The following is an 18,784-nucleotide window of genomic DNA, read 5'->3' as shown; positions in this document are numbered from 1 at the left end:
GCTTCATGGCTAGCTACACAGGACCTCATGTGAGGCACCCCTAGATGACACAAGAGGTGACAAGAACAGGTTGCGAGGTGGCAAGAACAGGTTGCGGGGTGTAACTAGCGATGGACTCATAAGCAGGTCAACAGTTCAGCTACTTTCTGTTGGCCCATCATCCCACGGAGGCCTTGGCGGGGCCTTCCCGGCTTGGCAAACACGGTCAGCCGGGAGATGGAAGGCACATATCCGGTGTTGGCAGCCACCGTCGAGGGCTGTTTAGTTTCTTTTACGGCGAAGGCATCCAACCAAGGAAGTTTGGACGGGGAAGAAGCGCGTGCACACGCGTTATATATGGCACTACCGCAGGGCGATGGACTGGGCGATGGTGGAGCCCGCGGGGGAGCGGAGCTCGGAGGGTCGCGGAGGGGCGGCCACGGGCGGCTGCGGACGGGGACGGGCGGGGGCTCGGGGGCGTGACGGGAGCCCTGCACGTGCGCGGGGCCCCGAGTCCTCCCACCGCCGCCCCGCTCCAAACTCCGCGTCCGTCCCGCGGGCACATCCCACATCCCCGCACCCCCCCCCCCCTCCCGCTCCCATCACCCGTGGTTTCCCGGGCGCGGCCCCGTGCGCGCGCCCCCGCCGCCCCCCGCGCGCCGCCGGGCTCAGCTGAGCAGACAATGGGAGATCAAAGCCGGGATGGGGTGGGGGGAGGAGGAGAAGGAGCAGGAGGAGGAGGAGGATGGTGCCGGGCGGCGGCGGGGGGGGGCGGCTGGTGGAGCCGGCGGGGCGGAGAGCGGTGGTTCGCGTGCGGCGCTGCCTCTCTGCGCTCGATTAGTGTTCCTGGGGAGGGAGCGAGCGAGTGTAGCCGCCGGCGGACGGAGGGGTGCGGGGGGGGCGGGGGGGGGGCGAGCACGCGTGTGAGTTCTGTGTGCGCGGGTGCGCGCGGCTGCGTGTTCCCGCGGGCGCGCGCTCGGGCGCGCGCTCGGGCGCGCGCGCGCCGGACTGTGCGAGGGCGAGCCGGGAGAGCGAGCGAGTTGCGCAGCTGCCGTGCGCGCACCCCCCCCGCCGCCGCCGCCGCCGCCGCCGCCGCCGCCGCCGCCAGCGCCAGCAGCAGCAGCAGCAGGGGCAGGAACAGGAGCACCTCACTGGCATTTAACGAGCGGAGCTGCTAGTTGCGCTGGAGAGAGACGCGCAGGGAGGAGGAGGAGGAAGAAGAAGAGGAGGAGGAGGAGGAGGACGGGAAGAGGAGAAGGAGGAGGGGAAGAGGAGGAGGAGGAGAAGAAGAAGAAAAAGAAGAAGAAGAAGAAGAAGAAGACGAGGAGGGAGAAGAGGAGGAGGAGGCCAAACGGACACCAACTGAAACAAAAGTATTTCCAAACCAGCACCCAACTCCACCTTGTGAGGCTCCCACAGCATGGCTTCCGAGGAACTCTACGAGGTAGGAGCCCCCGAGCCCCGCCGGCCCTACCCCCGGCCCCGCCGGCCACCCCACCCCACCGCACCCGAGGCGTTTTTGTTGCTCCCCGGGAGCACCGCCGGGCTTGTCACCCACACTTGCCGCGGCTGCTGCCCCTTCCCGCTGGGCCCAGCGCCTGCGTGTGTGCCCAGCCTGGCCCCCCGCCCCCCCTTCCCTCCCCAGTTTTGCTGGAGGAGGACGGAAATGTGACTGAACGGAGGAGACGGCAAAGTGTTACCGTGGCCTGCGCTCCCCCCCAGTCCTTTCCCCACGTTCACACAACACTTTGACTCCGGGAGGAGAAGGGGGGTGCTGGATGGGGCGAGCAGCGCTGACAGCCCCGGCAGTGAGCACGTCGAAGTGCGAGCCCTGCGCTGTGCAAAAATGTGAGCAAAGCTGAGTTATTGCCTCTGTCCGGGCCGGGGGGGGGCGGGGGGGGCGGGGGAGGAGGAGGAGAGCAGGGGGGCTTTCCTCTTGGATTTGTGTCCATACCAAAGTCCTGTGCCACCATCGTGTGCCTTGGCCGTGCAGCAAGCTGCGGCGGTGCAAAATACTAAAATTTAAACTCCTCGGCTCTTCGTGCTCCAACGGTAGGGTTGAGGTTGCGAGAGAAGCCAAAAAGATTGAAAGTTAAGGCTTTGACACGCCATCCTTCACTCGTCACTCGGGAGGTGGTCAAAGCGTGTGCTGACGGGAGAGGGAGGTCTAGGGGTGAAGAAGGGAACAAGGTGACAGCCGAACTTTGAGTTTCCTATCTTATGTCTGGCAATTTCACATCCTTGCCCTTAACTGAAAAGCATCATGGTTCTCTTGGATTGAACTTCCTTGTTTTTATTTTTGCAAGAAGTTATCCCCGGGAGTGAAAAGCCATTGTTGTTTTGGAGCTGTTCTTGCCTTTTGGGTAGAGAAGTGGCTTCCCAAAACCAAAAATGCTCTTATCTGATAGTTAATATGCGTCCAGACAGTGATCTATTAAAAATATATATCCAGAGGCTGGAACTCTTAGGGTTAAAAGGAGGCAGATAGCCATCAGGACACTTGACAGAAGATGTCTTACTGTACAGCTGATGCACATGTATGTCTCATTAACTGAGTTACATCTGTGATGCCATAAGTGAACAGACCCTGTAGAAGTCAGTGGAAGGTGCCCCGGGTGGGCTTGTATTTTAAGCAAGTTGGCTGTCAGCAGAGGTGCTGAACTGATAGACTAGAAAGAAGACTGAAGGCCTCTATTCCCAAGACAGATAAATCATGGTTAATTGCTCTGCCAAGTTTCCCCATCCTCACAATGTAGCTTAAGCCCATCTTGAAGGGATCATCCCTGAAAGTTGGAGAGAAATTTAGGAACCACTCTGCATCTCAACAGATTGTCAAAAACTTGCTTTGACTTTGCAAAAAGTTCTGTTGGTTTTGTGGAGTTGGGCCTGTAGACTGTGCTGTCGCCAGTTCTTGCTCTTTGTGTGTTGCTGTGTTTGATCAAAGATGGACAACGAGGTATCGGTTTTGATGGGCACTAAGAAATGACCAGGAAAATTCTGTTTGCTGGGCATTGGACTGAGGCTAAGCATGACCATTGTGCATGACTCTTCTTGGCTGTCTTAAATTGTGTTCAGAATGTTGACTTGTTGGCTCAGTAGTCTGTGGGGCACAGTCGTGCTCTGGGCAGGTGGCGCGTGGTGGCCATTGCGCAAATGCCGCTCTTGAAAAGCACCTGAAGGGATACATTTTAAGTTTTAAAAATCAGACACATTCCTTAATCGTGCAAGTGCAAAGTTTAGTTAAGATGCCAAAATTGTTAATGCTTTTGGACTCACATGTGGTCAAGCTGTCTCTTTTTTCTAAATTGTTGCTCGTTTTTGACAAGTTTTGTCTTATAATGAATTTTCTAGCCATGTCTGAAAAACCATAAAATAATAAGTGACTTAAACATAGTGAGCACTAATTTGGGAAGGACATAGCTGTGAGTAGACTTGAAATGTTAATTTTTAAGTAATTTAAACTGTTTTGTGAACTCCCTGTGTTATTGATGGTGGGTTTACTTCTGTTTCGTGGTCGTCTTATTTATAGCTCATGCCATACAATATTGTTTGAATCTGGTGTTTGAAATCTGCCATTTGCTGTACTTCCATTTTTCCTTCTGGATCTTGATCTAGTGTCTTGATCAAAAAAATGTTGTGTAATCTATTTGCAATTGTTAGCTTAAGTATGAATGCCAACTATTTCTGCTGATATGTGTCATGGTTCTTCCAAAATACAAATGAAAAATCCTCTTATAAAAAAATGAAGGTAAGTCTGTTTTTCTTTTCTTTTTTTTTTTTTTTTAATCTCAATGCATTCACTTATTTGTGGGATTCTTTTTATTCTGGATGTCATCCCTGAAGAGAGGGAGCTGATCTCTATGTAGGCCAGTGATTTGAATTCAAAGATCAAGACCTTGAAATCTACTAATGGATTGGCAGTGTGACTGGGGCTGGCTGTGTATCCTCAATCCTCAATGTCATTTGTTCCCATGCATTTTAGAGGTTGTGGTGATGACTACCCACTATTTTTTTTGCCTTTTTTTTCTTTTCTTTTTTCTTTTTTCTTTTTTTTTTTTTACTGGGGTAGAAACATTGAAGAGACTCTTTTTTCTAGATAGAAAATGCAGCAGTCAGTAATGTTACCAGCCTCTATAGGTGAGGCAAATAACATACTTTTTGTGTTTGCAAGTTTGTTTCTTCAAGGGACAAAGTGATAGTGAGGTGGACAGACATGGAGAAGCTGGTGAACAAGACAGGTGAAGGAAAACTTAATAAAAAGGTGCATTGGGTTTTTATTTCTCCAAGTTTGTTTCAACAGGCGTTGACATCTTAATGGCACCTCTCTTTGTATGTGCCTGCTGCGATTTGTTAAAAGGTTTTTGAAAAATCCTTTGTATAGCTTTTGGTCAAATGGTAGGGTTACCTTCTTCAATGTGACAACTTTCCTTTGGCTTACTGACCGTTTCCCACTAAATATTGTGACTTGTTCTCATCATCTTCACTGGAGTTATTAGAAGTAGACCTCATTTCCAAGGTTCTTTCAGAAGCAAACTATGTTTGCTCCCTCTGCATTAAAATCCCTTGACCTCCTTTGGCAAACTCTTGCAAGTGATGTCTGGGATTGAAGTCATCCTGAGTTGTGGTTGGCATGACAAGTTTGTTTGATGAAATGTGGAAATGATTCCATACAAGTGCTCTGTGGGAGAACTGTGTGCTAGCCAGCAGGTCAGATGTACCAAGTCGTGGTCGGTAGACAACTACTAATCTGTGCTGAATTTGGAGGAGTCTCTTTCTCATAAAATTTAATAATTTGTTTTTGTATTAGGTGAGGTGGAAATGCAGTGACATTCTCTGCTGTTGGACATTGTATCTAGTCAAATAGTGCTTCTGCCTTTCTTCAGGGAAGTACTGGTACAGCTGATACCCATAATATACATGGCCCTCTGGATCCATTTGTGTAACTCTGGCTAGGTTTGGGCCATGACTGCTACTCATGTCAAAACATTTTTACTGGGTTTTACTGATAAGTAAGCAGAAGAGTTTGTGTGAACATTGCTGGTGTACCTGTGCCCTGATGCCTTTTCTTTACTCTGTTTTTCACATTGGCATTGGTCATATAAACCTAGTGTTTTGAGGTGTGTTAACCAATTTCCATTAAAATATTAGAGATTAACATACTGAAGGTTCTGTACTTCAAAATTATACATTTTTGTATGTTTTATAGAATGGAAAATATAATTTTTTTTCATTCTTCCATTGCCTTGCAAAAAACATGCATTTTTTTTTTATACTGGTATCTAATATTCTCAAGGTGATACTTCACTTTCAATGATGATTCAGTACTTTTGGTTTTATTTTTAGAACCAAAGCCTTTGACATTAAGTTATACTGATACAGTGAAATTACAAACTGAAACAAATTTCAGGAGCAACTGGCTGAAGTTCTATGTCCTGGCATTAAGCTATGTGTCAGGTTTAATCACCTAATAAGTAAGCCCAAAGACACGTATTCCAAGAAAATTTAAGCTTTGTATGTAGAGTAGTGGCCACAAGTCAAAAAAAGTGATCCTTTGGGCAGTTCTTCATTGAGTGTGCTAGTCTTTTAAATGATAGAATGTAGAAAACTGTTGGAGAAATGCTGTCATTTTGTCGAAAATTTGATACCGCATAGGAATTACTCACTTAAACCCAAAGTTTCTCTCACAGCCCTAGTAACACTGCAGCGATCAAATCTTCATCATGTTTTGTGTGCATTTACTGGAAAGTTTAAACATTTGTTTTGCTTAAGATAACTGAAAGGCTAAATCCGTTATTTGCAGTTTGCAGCTTGGAGTTGTAGTTTTTAGTGGCTATTTGATGAAAAATTACTATTAACAACAAATTAGAATTGGCTGTTCAGGCAATAGCCATTTTTTTCCTAATTGAAATGGGTTGTTTTCATTCAGCCTGTCTTGTAGGAATTCCAGATTGTCTTGGGATCTGTCTTTTGCTGCTTGTTTCTGATGTGCTGATTCCCAAGACCTTGGTTAAAAATCTTGTTCATAAGGAAAGACTTATAGTCATTGAGGTGTAATGCCTGAGTTTTTATGAGTTTATTTTGACAACTGGTAGAAATGCTTATTTCAGAAGAGGTAAAAGACACAAATTTGCTTGACTTACCCTACCCAACTAAGTAAGACTTGGAATTTACATCAGATGAGTTTGTGTTGCTTCCACTCCTTAGGAACTACACATCTGACTTAAAATAGAGTTGGGGATTAGCTGTTCATCCTCCATGGGTGACTTTCACTTCTTTAAACTCAAGCACGAATGCAAGAGGACTGCAGGAGCGGAGCCATCACGTTTAGTGTAAGAAACTTGACTTTTCCATGTTCCTTGCCAAGCTGCTTTTAACCAGCCTGATTAGCCCCAGAACTCTTCACAAAATTGAGGATTAGTGCCCTGTCTTCTGGTGCTGCTGCAGGGGAAGTGCTTGAGCTGCCCCTGGAGTTTTCTCCAGTGTGCCTTGCCCTCCGTGGTGCCACTGGCCTGGCAAGGCTCGGGGCTGCTCCCAGGGTGAGCTCAAACACATGCAAGGAGAGGAGTGAACCTCTCTCTGTGTCCCGTATGGAACACAAATGGTTCACAGATATGGAGATGTCTTAGCAGGTTTTATGCACAAAACTCCTTTGTATGTACATGCACAAAATCAGTATAGTAAAAAAAATGGTTTTATATTTTCTTGTATTCTTCTGAATTGCTCATGTCCATCACAGACGGAAAAAAAAAAAAAAGATGGAAGGGAAGGAAAGTGGGAAAGAGATGCCTCATCCATAAAGCCTGTGAGGCTCTGATAATTCTTAACCTTCACAGTCTGTCTTTTACTGTGATTTAATTTATTGAGTTTTTTTGGTCAATCAGAGATTTATTACTGTGGTGCCAGTCACATTTAGAGTTACAGAACAATTACTTCCAACTTGCAAGACTGTACTATCACAGAAGGTTGCTTCCACTATGCTGATGTTCAGTACCTCTTGAATGAGGATAAATTATCGGACACAAAGAACTTAATGAGACATGCCACAGCCCCTTGTTCTTCAGGAAGGTTGGCGTAGCTGGAGCAGCATCAGTGATGCTGTGTCCCTTTTAGACTTCTCAGTAGGTGCAGCTTCATTTCTTCCTGACTGCTGCAGCATTTCTGATCTGTGCCAAAGCAGTAGAAAAAAACAAGTTACTAATAGTTATGCTTTCATCTTATTCAGCCAGACTATGTGATAACTGGATGTGCAGATCTGTTGGATATAACAGACAAGCAGCCCTATAATGCCACTCTTATTCTTCTGTAATAAATTCCAAATCTGCTGTTACTGGGCAGTGTATTATTTTTGTGTGTCTGTTGGAAGCACAAGCTCCACAAACTGTATTTGCAGGGTAAAAAGGGATGCACATGTCTCTCCCTGTTCTCTTCTATGCCTTTGAGGTTTTGAATGGCTGGATGTCACATGCTAGATATTATGGGTCAATAAATACAGGGTTGATTATTTTTTTAATCTTAGAATAAAATATTTATATTTATAATCAACCTACCATGTGGTTTCTCTGACAGGATGCTGCTAGTCCAGAAAAATACCTTAAAAGTACAGTATTTTATATTATCAGATTATTTTCCAGAGCTGTAGTATCTAAGAAGAGCTTTTATTTTTCCAATTTCTGATGAGCTTTTACTATTTACACACAAGATTTTTATGCTCTTTGAAATTATTTCTTTGAACTTCTCTCCATATTACTTAGAGAAAAAGAAAACGGGCATGTTACTGGCTCAGTACTCTGTAAAGGCAAAAATATTTACTGTTTTCATAAACATCCTCAGAAGATTTACATGTGTCCCTTAATGGTGACCTGTGGAAGATATTTTTCCAAGGCATCTATTCATATGTATGAATACACAGGATGGATGCGGATCAAAAAGCATATTTTAATCATAGATTTACATTTTTAAGTTACTTTAAAGCCACATTGGTAGGATTAATTGTAAAATAAAGCAACTATTTTCTAAGTATCTTTTAACTGTAAATTAGTTGTATTGAATAGTGGAACTATGTAACTCAGTTTTGTTGTGGTTCTTCAGTGAGGCTTCACATTTTAGTATCACAGTACATACAATGAGTTAGTAAAGCTCAGATCAGATCTTTCTTCTTGGCCATGTTAAGTCTGAGGGGTTGTTTAATTTCTTTTGTGGGGAAAGATAAAGTATATATTCAAGCGACCTAACCACATTTATAGTGTGCTTCTTTAACTCTTCTGCCCCCACAGTTTGTTACACCTTTTTTAAAAAAATTGTGTTAATGTTCATTCTTTGCTGATTGTCATAGTAGCAAAAGACTACTCAAAACTCTATTATTTTTTTAATATCCTGGATTGAAAGGGAAGGACTTCTCTTCTCTTCTCTTCTCTTCTCTTCTCTTCTCTTCTCTTCTCTTCTCTTCTCTTCTCTTCTCTTCTCTTCTCTTCTCTTCTCTTCTCTTCTCTTCTCTTCGTTTGGGTTGTTTTTTGTTTAAATGACTTTGTGATTTTCATTTTGCAGAAACATTTAAATACTTCTCTAAGCATCTTCTCTTCCTGTAATATACTGGATTATGGAAATTTGCTTGATTTAGGGGAAAAAATTTGGCTTGATTTTGGAGATGCCACAGTTTAAAGCAGGTTGTGGGAAGTATATTGTGATGTATCACAGAAAAATGTTACATGTACATTTTGTAAATACGTATGTAGGGGAACCATTGAGGTACATTCTTAAGAGTGTTGAAATGGATGTATATCAACTTCAAAATACTTTCAAGACTATGAAATGTTTACTGTTCTATTCAGTGGATTTTCAGAAGTTGGTAATTTATGAAGTTCCTTCCATTAAATGCAGTTCTTCAATGAAGCATCATCAGAATATTGATAACATTTTTGTTACTAATAACTAGATGTAGGAAGGGTAGAAAACAATTCAAAGTAAATTTGTGAGAGTTAACTGGAGTATAGTTTGGCTAGTTGCTAAATCATGCTGATTTGTTGTGTTTTGATTTCAGCACCTGATTTTCCCCAGTTCTCTGTATGTGTAAAACACAGCTCATGGCAGCACAGTGTGACAATTCCATTTCACTTTTGTGTTGAGGTCACTTACAAAGTTAAAACCAACAGACCTGGGGTTGTGTCTGTAAGAAATAGTGGGAATGTAAGGCTCTATGTACTGACACAAAAGATCCATCCAGTTCAGCACCCCAGTTCCTATCACAGGCCCATCATGTCTCACTGTAGAGCAAAAAAATGGGGATTGTGGCGCAGCAGTAGTCATTGGGAGCTTTCATGGCTGTCTTTGTTGGGACAAGGCAGATTTCAGCCTTGATTATAAAATACTGGCAGCATAACCCAAGCTGCCCAGATGTTCCGAGGCCACATTCATTACCTGTGCATATCTGCCAGGGGCTTGTGGCTGCAGGCCACAAATACATTGTTGTTCCTGAATTCTGCGTTAACTTGAGCTCAGATTTTTCAAGAAGAGGTTGTAAGTGTATGTGATCAAACAAAACAAACACTAACTCTGTGTAAAACTTCAAGTCATCAGCTTGAGGTTATGTGCTCTAGATACCTACGGAGTCTTCAGCACAGACTTGATGTGCTAAAGGACTGTATCCCAAAATAAGGTCTAGCTGGCAGCTCTATGTAAGTACACTCAACCTAGAAAATTTGGAAAGAGGAATGTGCCCTCAAAATAAGACAAATTGTAATAGCACTTGTAATAATAACTCTAGGAATAAATTGTAATAGCACTTGTAATAATAACTCTAGGAATTAATCTCATTATTTGAAGTTACTACTATTTTGTAAGTATAAACCATAGTGGATTGTACTGAAGTATAATATATAAAGTTAGGGAGACTGATGGAAAACTTTTTTGAAAACAGGAAAAAACATCTTTTTTTTTTCTCCTCTGTAGGCTTTTTGCCATGTAGTTACTTTATAACTTAACTCTTAGGTGGCTAGTCATGTTTTCAAGACTAGCACATGTTTTCTCACTTATTTAGTTTACAGATAAGGACCAAACTTGATCTTGGATTAGCCGTGCTTTCAAAGAACAAAAAGCATAAAGTAAGAGCAATGATGTTTACGTCAGACAGAATCTTGAGCTTTTGTTCTTAGTGTATTTTTCTGTGGAATTAGTTTGTAAATATAGTTATGCTAAATAGATATATTCACAGCAGCTTGTCAATTGAGTGAGCATTTCCAGCAAAACAATTTCTAATGTTTCCTGAAAATGATGCTTCGACCTTAGCTTGCCACCCTCTTTTGCAGCTGAAGGAGTAACTAACTAGATGTCCAGGCATTCCCAAGTGGAACAGAAGATTTAATGGAGAGCAGTTTTAGGGCAGTCAATCAATTTTCACTTGTGAAGTAGCGAAGTCAGAAGTTTCAAAGAGAAAATTTAAAGTGTCGGTGCACATCAAGTTTTTTGTAATATATGTATGTAGAGAAGGTTGAAGCCCAGCTTTGAAATTTTTTCTCCTCTTTGTCTGGTTCATGTGCTTTGGGTTTTGATTTGATTGTACAACAGGGAATGTGTGGAGTGGGAGAAAAAAGGACACTCAATCTCTATTTGGTTTTAATCTGAAAAAAAATTCCATAAGACAATATACTACAGAAGTCTAGGACAAGTTAATGGTTATATGACTTTTGAAAGCATTGGCTTCCAGAGAATTAACATTGGCATGAGCTGTATTTTTACCCAGGTCATCAAGGAATGATCAATAACAACAAAGAATTTTTTTTCCCAAATGCCGAAGGCAAGTAGGTTAACTTCCTGTTTCAAAGATCCATCAGAATTTCACATGCTATTTCACTCCTGTTAGAGGCATCTCTCTTCTATCAGGGCAGCTCCTTAATTGATTTGTTTTTCCTCTCTCCCACATTGTACTCATCAGCTCTCCTGAGGTTTGTGCTTATTTATTTAAACTACCCAAGAATAAAATATTAGGTTCTGAATGAGAAGATGGAAATCATTGTATTTGAGGATGCTTCTTTGAGATGAGACATTGTAGGACTGCTAAAACATAGAAGCTCGTGGATCAAGCAGGTGTTGATTTGACAGCTTATATCCATGACTTCAGAAACCCAATGGATATATTTTGTGCTACGACTTCATAAAACTTTAAGACTATGCAAAGATGGGATCTTGTTCATTTTTTCATCAGCAGGATACACATCACAGGTGCAGGCAACCTGTACTGTGCTTTTCTACTTTCTTAACAGAAAAGATTTAATAACCTGGTTGCTTGTCTTTTAGTGGATTTTTATTTTAAATGCTTATTGAGGAAAATCATTAAAACACCTTATCTTTAAAAACCAATTCTTTACAAAGATTGATTTAGATTTTAAGTTCAGTTTTGCCCTGAAACTGGTGTGATGCAGAGCAAGTATATTGAATAAGATGGTGTTTTGGGGGTTGTCTGTGCATGGTACAAAACATGGATTTAGTGGGGAGATAAAATGAGTGCTGGGTCGTGATATGGTTTCTGTCCCCATGAACATTAGGTTTTGAGCCACTCATAGTGACAGATTGTCCTGGTTTAGGGCAAATTTGGGAGAGAATCTCCAAAGGGTGGCCCCTCCAGAAACCAAACCCACATGGCCCCTCCCCCCAACCAGTTCGGGAAGAATTCCTCTGAGAGAAGTGGAAAGAACCTGTTTATTTAACAGGCACAGCACCCCCAGCACACAAAATGAACAATACCAGATGACACCACTCTTTCACCGCTCTGAAAAAGATGACAAATTCAGAAAGTCTCTCTTGGGGGTGGTCGCTCTGTACCTAATGTCTTTTCAATACCTGCCTCTCTCATTTTCAGTCAAACCACCAGGAAATTCTTTTTCCATCCAACTTGCTCAGAAAAGGGCACTTTCAATGTGGAATTAGTTGCCTATTGATTGTAAAATAAGGACGTTTTCTGTTTTTCTGGAAGAATCTGGAAATTGGTTATATAGTGGAAGAAAGGCCTATGCGTTAAAATTGCTTTATCTCTTGTAGAAAGATGGGTAGGCAGGGGTTGTTGAGTGAAAATGGAGGCTCTCATCATTAGGTCACCTGAGTGCTGTCTCAAAAAGTGTAATTCTCTCTTTTCTCTGTCACAGTCTAGCGTTGAGCGTATCACTCAGACTCTGGTATTTCAGAGATTATTGCTCATCTCCCTGACAAAGTTTGAATCCCTGAGCCAAAGCACAAGCAGAATAAAGCCTTTTTCTTTTTTGTTTTTCTTTTTTGCCCCCAGGTAAATATTGTCAGAACATCTTAGAATAAAGTAGAGCAGGCTAATTTGGTCTGATAAAGAGAAGCTATGCTGCAAGTACAAGCCACATACAGACCTGTCCCCTTTTATGTTGGTGTTTGGTTTGGTTTTCATGGGGCTGACTGAAGAGAGGTATTCAACTTGCATGCAGTGGTTTTTTGGTGTCTTCTGCAGTCAGTGAGGACTTCAGGTCAGAAGGCCCTTTAGACCATTTAAGTGAAATTTCTCTGAAAGGTCATAGACTTTATCCCCTTCCTCTTAAAAAAATAGAGAAAAGTGAATTGGGTTAATTTAGTCAGTTAAGTTAAATATTCTTAAATGTGGCCTCCTAAGCAGTAAGGTTTTGTTTCCTTTTTCTGCAGTCTTCTGATCCTAATGCAGGATAATACCCAACTTTTCATTCATTATAGGCTTTCCCTTGGGGCTGTGAACTGTGTTAGTAGGTGAATGTTGCTAAGGGATTGTACTGTTGAAGCATGAAGAGTTTAGGCATGTGGTGTAAGCTAAGGCTTTTTGTCTGAGTGACAATAACTGATCAAGTTATGTTTTTAAATAATTGGTTTATTTTACTTCCTTTTATATTAAATCTCAGAAGGTGTTTGGGTGGTTACGCTTTATGATTGACTTCAGTTGTTTTTGCTTGGATTGCTCAGCTGTTCCTTCTGTTTTGAGCCACAACAGCAGCTTGGCCATGTTTTAAGAGGATTGGAAAATTGATCTGGCATCATTAAAAACAACCAAACAAAAAACTCTGGCTCACAAATGTTTGTTTGGTTGAAGCAGTTCCTCAGCCTGTTTCTGTGCGTGGCCGTACATGTACTTGCCGGGATGACAAAGCAGGTGTGGAAGGTTATTGAAGCTGTTGAGCTTCTGAGTGATGGCCACAAAAAACCACCTCAGTGAGCAAGCACTGAAACTAGGGAAAAACTCTGTGTATGCTGACAGTGTTTGTGTTGGTTTTTCACTTAATGTTTCTTGTGATATTTAACATTTAGGACGACTGTCCACTTCCAGCTGTGAGTACTAGGGCTCTTTTCTCTACAAAAACAAATTAAATCCTAAACAAATCTAAGTGCCACAAGCCTTGTTTGCCTCCAGTGTCTTCCTCCTTCCTTTGCACCCGCACCGATTTCTGTCTCTGGGCGAGGTGAACGCTCATTAAGGAAGCTTGCCTAGCTGAAGGTTGCCCACTGCTTTTACAGAAATAGTTTTCTGGCAGTTAATTGACTGGCCAAGGTTGAAATCCAAGAGGTGCCACTTCAAGGGAAGAAACGGGAAAATATGGCATGTCATGTTTGAAGGGAGACAGGAGAAAATGGGTTAGATGTGGGGGGATGGTTGCAGCAATGACTTGGCTCTGTTAAAAAAAAAAAAAAAAAAAAAGAATCTGTCAAACTGCAAGCTCAATTTTCAGCTGGAACAACTCGCTGGACAGACTTGCAGTGCGACTGCACAGCTTCTTGCCCATGGCTTGAGCTGACTCAGAGCCGTGTCCCGGACTCCACCTTGAGGTCATGCAGCCCGTGCGGGATGGGCTGAGGAGCAGCACTCCCGGGGGAAAAGGGCTGCAGCCCTGGCAGGCGTGCACGGCCACAGCAGAAGATGCTGTGCTGCATGTTTTAGTGGCTGGTTACTCTTCCATTTCTTGGGAAAATGACAAACTCGTGCTTGCAAGAGTTTGTGATTCTTGTTACTTCTCAGTGTTGCAAAAGTTTTATAATTCCCTGAATTTTACTTTCACCATAGCAGTTGCAAAGCTTGGTGAAACTTACTGCCTTTGGTGTGCTATGCAAGTAATGAAAATTCTGCTGCAGTGTAAGGTTGTATTTTCCTTGTCCACCTTGATTAAACTGTAACATGCTCTGAGGCTGTTGTGCAAACCCAGTTTGAAGATGCAGGTGGCATACAAATGTAGTTAAAAAGTATAATTTATTTCCAAGTGTTCTGGTTATTCACTGAGTGGGCAGTGGGCAGGGAGTGGGATGAGACAGGATGTCTTCTTGTAGTTGAGCTTGCTTTAAGCTGCATTTCATTTAAAATGCTGAGATTCATAAAGATTATTTTTAGCCCCTCCAATGGAATTAAAGTTCAGAGTATAAGTGCTGTCAATATCTTTTGGGTAGAAAAACCTAGGCTTTAATTACTTTTGGTTTCAGTTTCGCCAGCAGGAGCAAATTATTTTCGTTTCGAGTGTGTTTACGTGAAGGTGGGAAAACTGATAAGGAAAGTAAACTGCGTTGCTCTCTAAGTCCTTCCAATATATAAATAAAAAATGGTTAGGAAGGAAAAATATCTATTAATACTAAAGGCTACAAGACCAGTGCTGTCTTATTGAAGTATTTGGAACATAGAGGTAGTAATTGAGTGAGACTTTAGAAAGTATCTGAGTCCTTTAAGTGCCCCAAATCCAATGTTCTCAGTTCTTTGTATGTGTGTAAGCCCCTTATTTTGCTTATATTAAGTAAAAATACTCTCTCAATTATTTAGGTATAGGTAATAATGAAGACCTTTATTATTTCTGTATGGTAAATATTATTATAAAATACTAGACTATTTATTCAGCATTTAAAAGACAATTTTGCTGAAAAGATTTAATAGACTTATTACAAATTCTGCATTTATATGCAGTTTGAAAACATAAAATACCTTAAAATATTGGTTATCCAGGGGTGTAGCACACAAAAATTAAAATTGCCTGAATGTGCATTCAGATGACTCATTGTTTTAACAGGTGCATGTAGCAATAAGCGTTAAAGCTATACTTAGCTTCTAAACCAGTACAATTTAATAGTATTGCCAGCCATTGACATTGGTCCATCATTTAGTTAAAAAAACCCAAACCAACAAGTTATTAAATAAATAATTTAAAAGTAGAAAACAAGATTACAGTCAGAAAAAAAAGTCTATCGATCATTGTCTAGAAACTCAGTCCAATATATTCAAATTTATTTGCTTGCCAGCAAATTATTGAAAACAAACACTGAACACTTTAGACTACTTACATGAAAATAACTAAGTTATATATACTTTCAGTGTGCCATTTTTTATTGGGTGCCACACTTTGGTAAGAGCAGAATCAAATTATAAAATTATCCATTATTATTGGCCCTTCCACTCTTCCTCAGTTCCAGCATAGTTTTAACAGCCAGCCTGGCCTAGACACTGGTTTCTTTACACACAGAAAACAAAGAATCAAATTCTGGTTTTGATTTTGAAAATTCTGGTTTTGATAAAAGTAAATAAATAAAGTATGCACTTAGGGATAGAAAGGTACCTCAGAAAGTTCTGTAAAGTCTACATTTTCTATTTTTAGAAGCAAGGCACGTTTTCTGTAGATTTATGTGACAGAATAATCTTCCTTTAAATGTCTAGATGAGAAGAAACCATGCACTGTTACTTCAGAGTGATTACATTAGCTGATGATTATTAACAGTTTCTTGGAATTATTAATATGTGTAGGTCATTCATAATATTTTTCTAAGAAAGAGCAATTGTGTTCTCTTCAATTTTTCTATTCTGACAAAAGTGAAATGATATATAAGATCACATGAAAATAATCAGCACTGATAGTTGTCATTACTTATTTCTATGTTCTACCAATACTGGCTTTGCCAATAATACATAATCACTCTTAAGGGGAATAATGTAATAAAATAAATGTAAATATTTAATAAAAAAAGTCATACGGATTTTACTGAAAATATAAAGAAAGCAGTTTTGTCTCAAAGTTATATTACTTTCAAATAAAAGTTACTCAGGTGTTTTTTAATTCCTACAATGAAAAGTCATTAGGGATGGATGTGAAACTGTCATAGTGCAGTAAGGCAGAGGTGAATATTCAAATGTATGAAGATTCAGAGAAAATGCCATGAACAGCAGTGGCTATTAGCTGTCACAACAAAAAAACCATTCATAGTAGATTATATAGACTTTAATCATAAATCTTCTATCCATGGGGTTAAGAACAATATGAAAATTCTCTTATCTATGGAGAGCAAAAATGCCAGTAACGACATGTGTCTACTAGATAGGAACACTAACGCTTGAGACAGAAATACTGAAAAAAATATTATTCTATGATTTTTTAAAAAACATGCTGTGAGTCAGACTACTGTTGTTTTCTGGGCAAAATCTGGGTGTTTTGTTCTCAATTTACTGTGACTTAAAAATAAATATTTCTTTATTCTGATAGAAGTAAACAAATTAAAATTTTTCTTTAGTCCACAGGAGACAGGATTTAAAACAAACAAACAAAAAAACCCAACCAGCTGAAGAGATATAAGGTATCGTGGTTTGTATTTTGTTTTGTGAGAAATTTCATTGTTTAGAAGTAAAAATTAGATAAGATAGGTCAGGATGTAACATAAGTACTAGACTGGGCAGGTTGATGTTCATTGCAAAAAGAACTGTAAAAGGTTGAAATGAGAACTGCTTAGCAGAAAATTAAAGAAAGCAGAGTCGCTGCTTGCCCAAGTGTTCATGACAATTTGAACCGATCTGTCCTTACTTCTTTACTCTGAGGCTGAAAGTTCTCATTGACAAAGATACTCATGTAGGTACAGTAATCTTCTGTAAAGCACCTGATGCTACGTGGTATTCTGATTTGTGATATCTATCTCCTTGCTAAGTCAACATGGTCCATATCAAATCCATTTTAAACTGGCTGACCGACAGATCATAAAGCAGTAATAGATTAAGGACATTCATGCTGGATTTTATAGAAGTTTTTCACAGCCCATTGCTTTGAGGATTTAGATAATGATCTGGAGGAAAATAGAATGTAATCTCTGGTAAAATGCATATGTGCAAAAATGGATGGATTCTTAAGTGTGAGGGATGGTCTGTGCTGAGTTAATGGGGATCATTCATGAGCATACGTTAATGGAGCTGAAGACGCTTGTCCTGTCAGCAGGGTCATACCTGCAGAATGGAGAGTGGTGCTTTGGGAAGGAGTAATTTGGTGATACAATACAGCAGCTAAGTGCACATTGCAGTCTCTTGGTATGGATATTTGGGATCTCAAGTGGAGTTAAGTGTGCTGTTACCGTGCTATGTAGCTTTTAGTGAGATGTTAGAAAATTGTATCTTATTTGAGCTTGAAGTGAAAAAAGCCCCAAAACCAAGGTGAACTTACAAAGATTCAGAAAAACATGTCGAGGACAATTGCAAATATTAAAACAAATAAGTCAACTCTGGCATACAGCAGGAGCCTGGAGAAGCTCACTCAGTGTAGTATTTAGCAAAGGTGACTGATGGCCTGTAAGCACTTATATGGGGCAAAGATTTCAGACAAAGTAGTCCTTTAGGTACACTAGGTTTTGGATGACAAAATGCAGGAAGTCAGAGCTGAACTCAGGTGTATTACTTCTAGAAATATAATAAATTTAAAATTGAAGTCAGTTATCTATCAGAACAGCTTATTTTTAAGGATGTTCTTATGTCAGGGGAAAAAAAAAAAAGCTGTAAATTTTTCCAAAAATATGCCTTTAGCTCTAGCACAATATGATGATCTGAGGCAGGAATTTTGGAGTGAAATTATCTCTTATACAGGAAGGCAGACTAAGTAATTGTTACTTACACAGGTAATCTAAAAAATCTGATCTGAAAAGTGGTTTTGGCATCAAGGGCACACAGTGTTCCGTTGTTATGTGCATCTGTGTTTTTCATGGGAAGGCTGAAAAATGTGGGGGAAAGAAAAGGTTTGGGGTGTAATTAGAGCATATAATAAAGAGGGGTTTAAATTTTATTTTACACATAGAGAGAGGAACTAAGTATAAGATTTATTAAATCAAAATATGTGATCATCGAGGCAACACATACATCTTCCATACAGCATTTAGAAAGATTTTTGCATGCTCATTGTGTGAATTAGCAACCGGCTGGGAACAATACCCTGCTATTTGTTAAAGGAGAGACAATAAAGTTCTTCTAGACAGGAAAGAATCTACATTGTTAACAGATGACCTGAAAGTTCAGCTCATTGAAAAGGCAAATATTTTGACCAGGAGAATAATTCTTCCTGCGGAGCAGTATGAGTTGCTGTGCTAAAGCTGTATGGCTATTTTTAACTATGTCACAGCTATTGAGCTTAGTCTTCAATTTAGTTCATAAACAGTGTAAAAAAGACTAACTAGGTCTTTCTTTTTGATGAATGTAGAGGTGAGTATGTCAGAATCTGCCTCTTTTGCAGTTTTTGTTTATTTTGTGCAATTTCTACTTTGATTTTAACAGTTTGGATGTAGATTTTTGTCACTTGTCGTCACTACCTGCCACATTCTGTTTTGTTGAACACCAGAAACACTTGCACTGGTGTAACTGTGGGCAAAAGATGAAGTTGCATGTGAAATGAAGGTTGTTATGGTCTAGGGGGGAAAAAGTGGAGGCTCTGTATAAAACTCTACTTCCTTCTAAATGACACTGAAGTTTGTTCTTGAACACTTCTGTGGTTTAAAAAGCTTTATTCCAGTTTTGCTTTGTGACAGTTGTACAGCAGAATTTGAGTTTGATAAGTAACTT

The 18,784-nt window shown here is 40.6% G+C and overlaps 1 protein-coding gene across 2 annotated transcripts in view; it reads left to right on the top strand.

The window, feature by feature from the left end:
* The first annotated feature begins 1,001 nt into the window (after positions 1–1,001).
* Positions 1,002–18,784, top strand: part of CDYL (chromodomain Y like) — a 104,826-nt gene continuing 87,043 nt past the window's right edge. For both annotated transcript variants that reach the window (XM_059853278.1, XM_059853270.1), the window contains exon 1: positions 1,002–1,423. Coding sequence is in view for 1 of the 2 variants with exons in the window: in XM_059853270.1 (XP_059709253.1) it covers positions 1,400–1,423 (24 nt within the window). In the remaining variant the exon portion in view is untranslated. The remainder of the gene's footprint in view (positions 1,424–18,784) is intronic.

The sequence above is a fragment of the Haemorhous mexicanus genome, chromosome 1 (assembly GCF_027477595.1).
Source record: "Haemorhous mexicanus isolate bHaeMex1 chromosome 1, bHaeMex1.pri, whole genome shotgun sequence".
NCBI lineage: Eukaryota > Metazoa > Chordata > Aves > Passeriformes > Fringillidae > Haemorhous > Haemorhous mexicanus.
The sequence above is the reverse complement of the archived record's forward strand: the minus strand, read 5'-3'. Positions and strand labels throughout refer to the sequence as shown.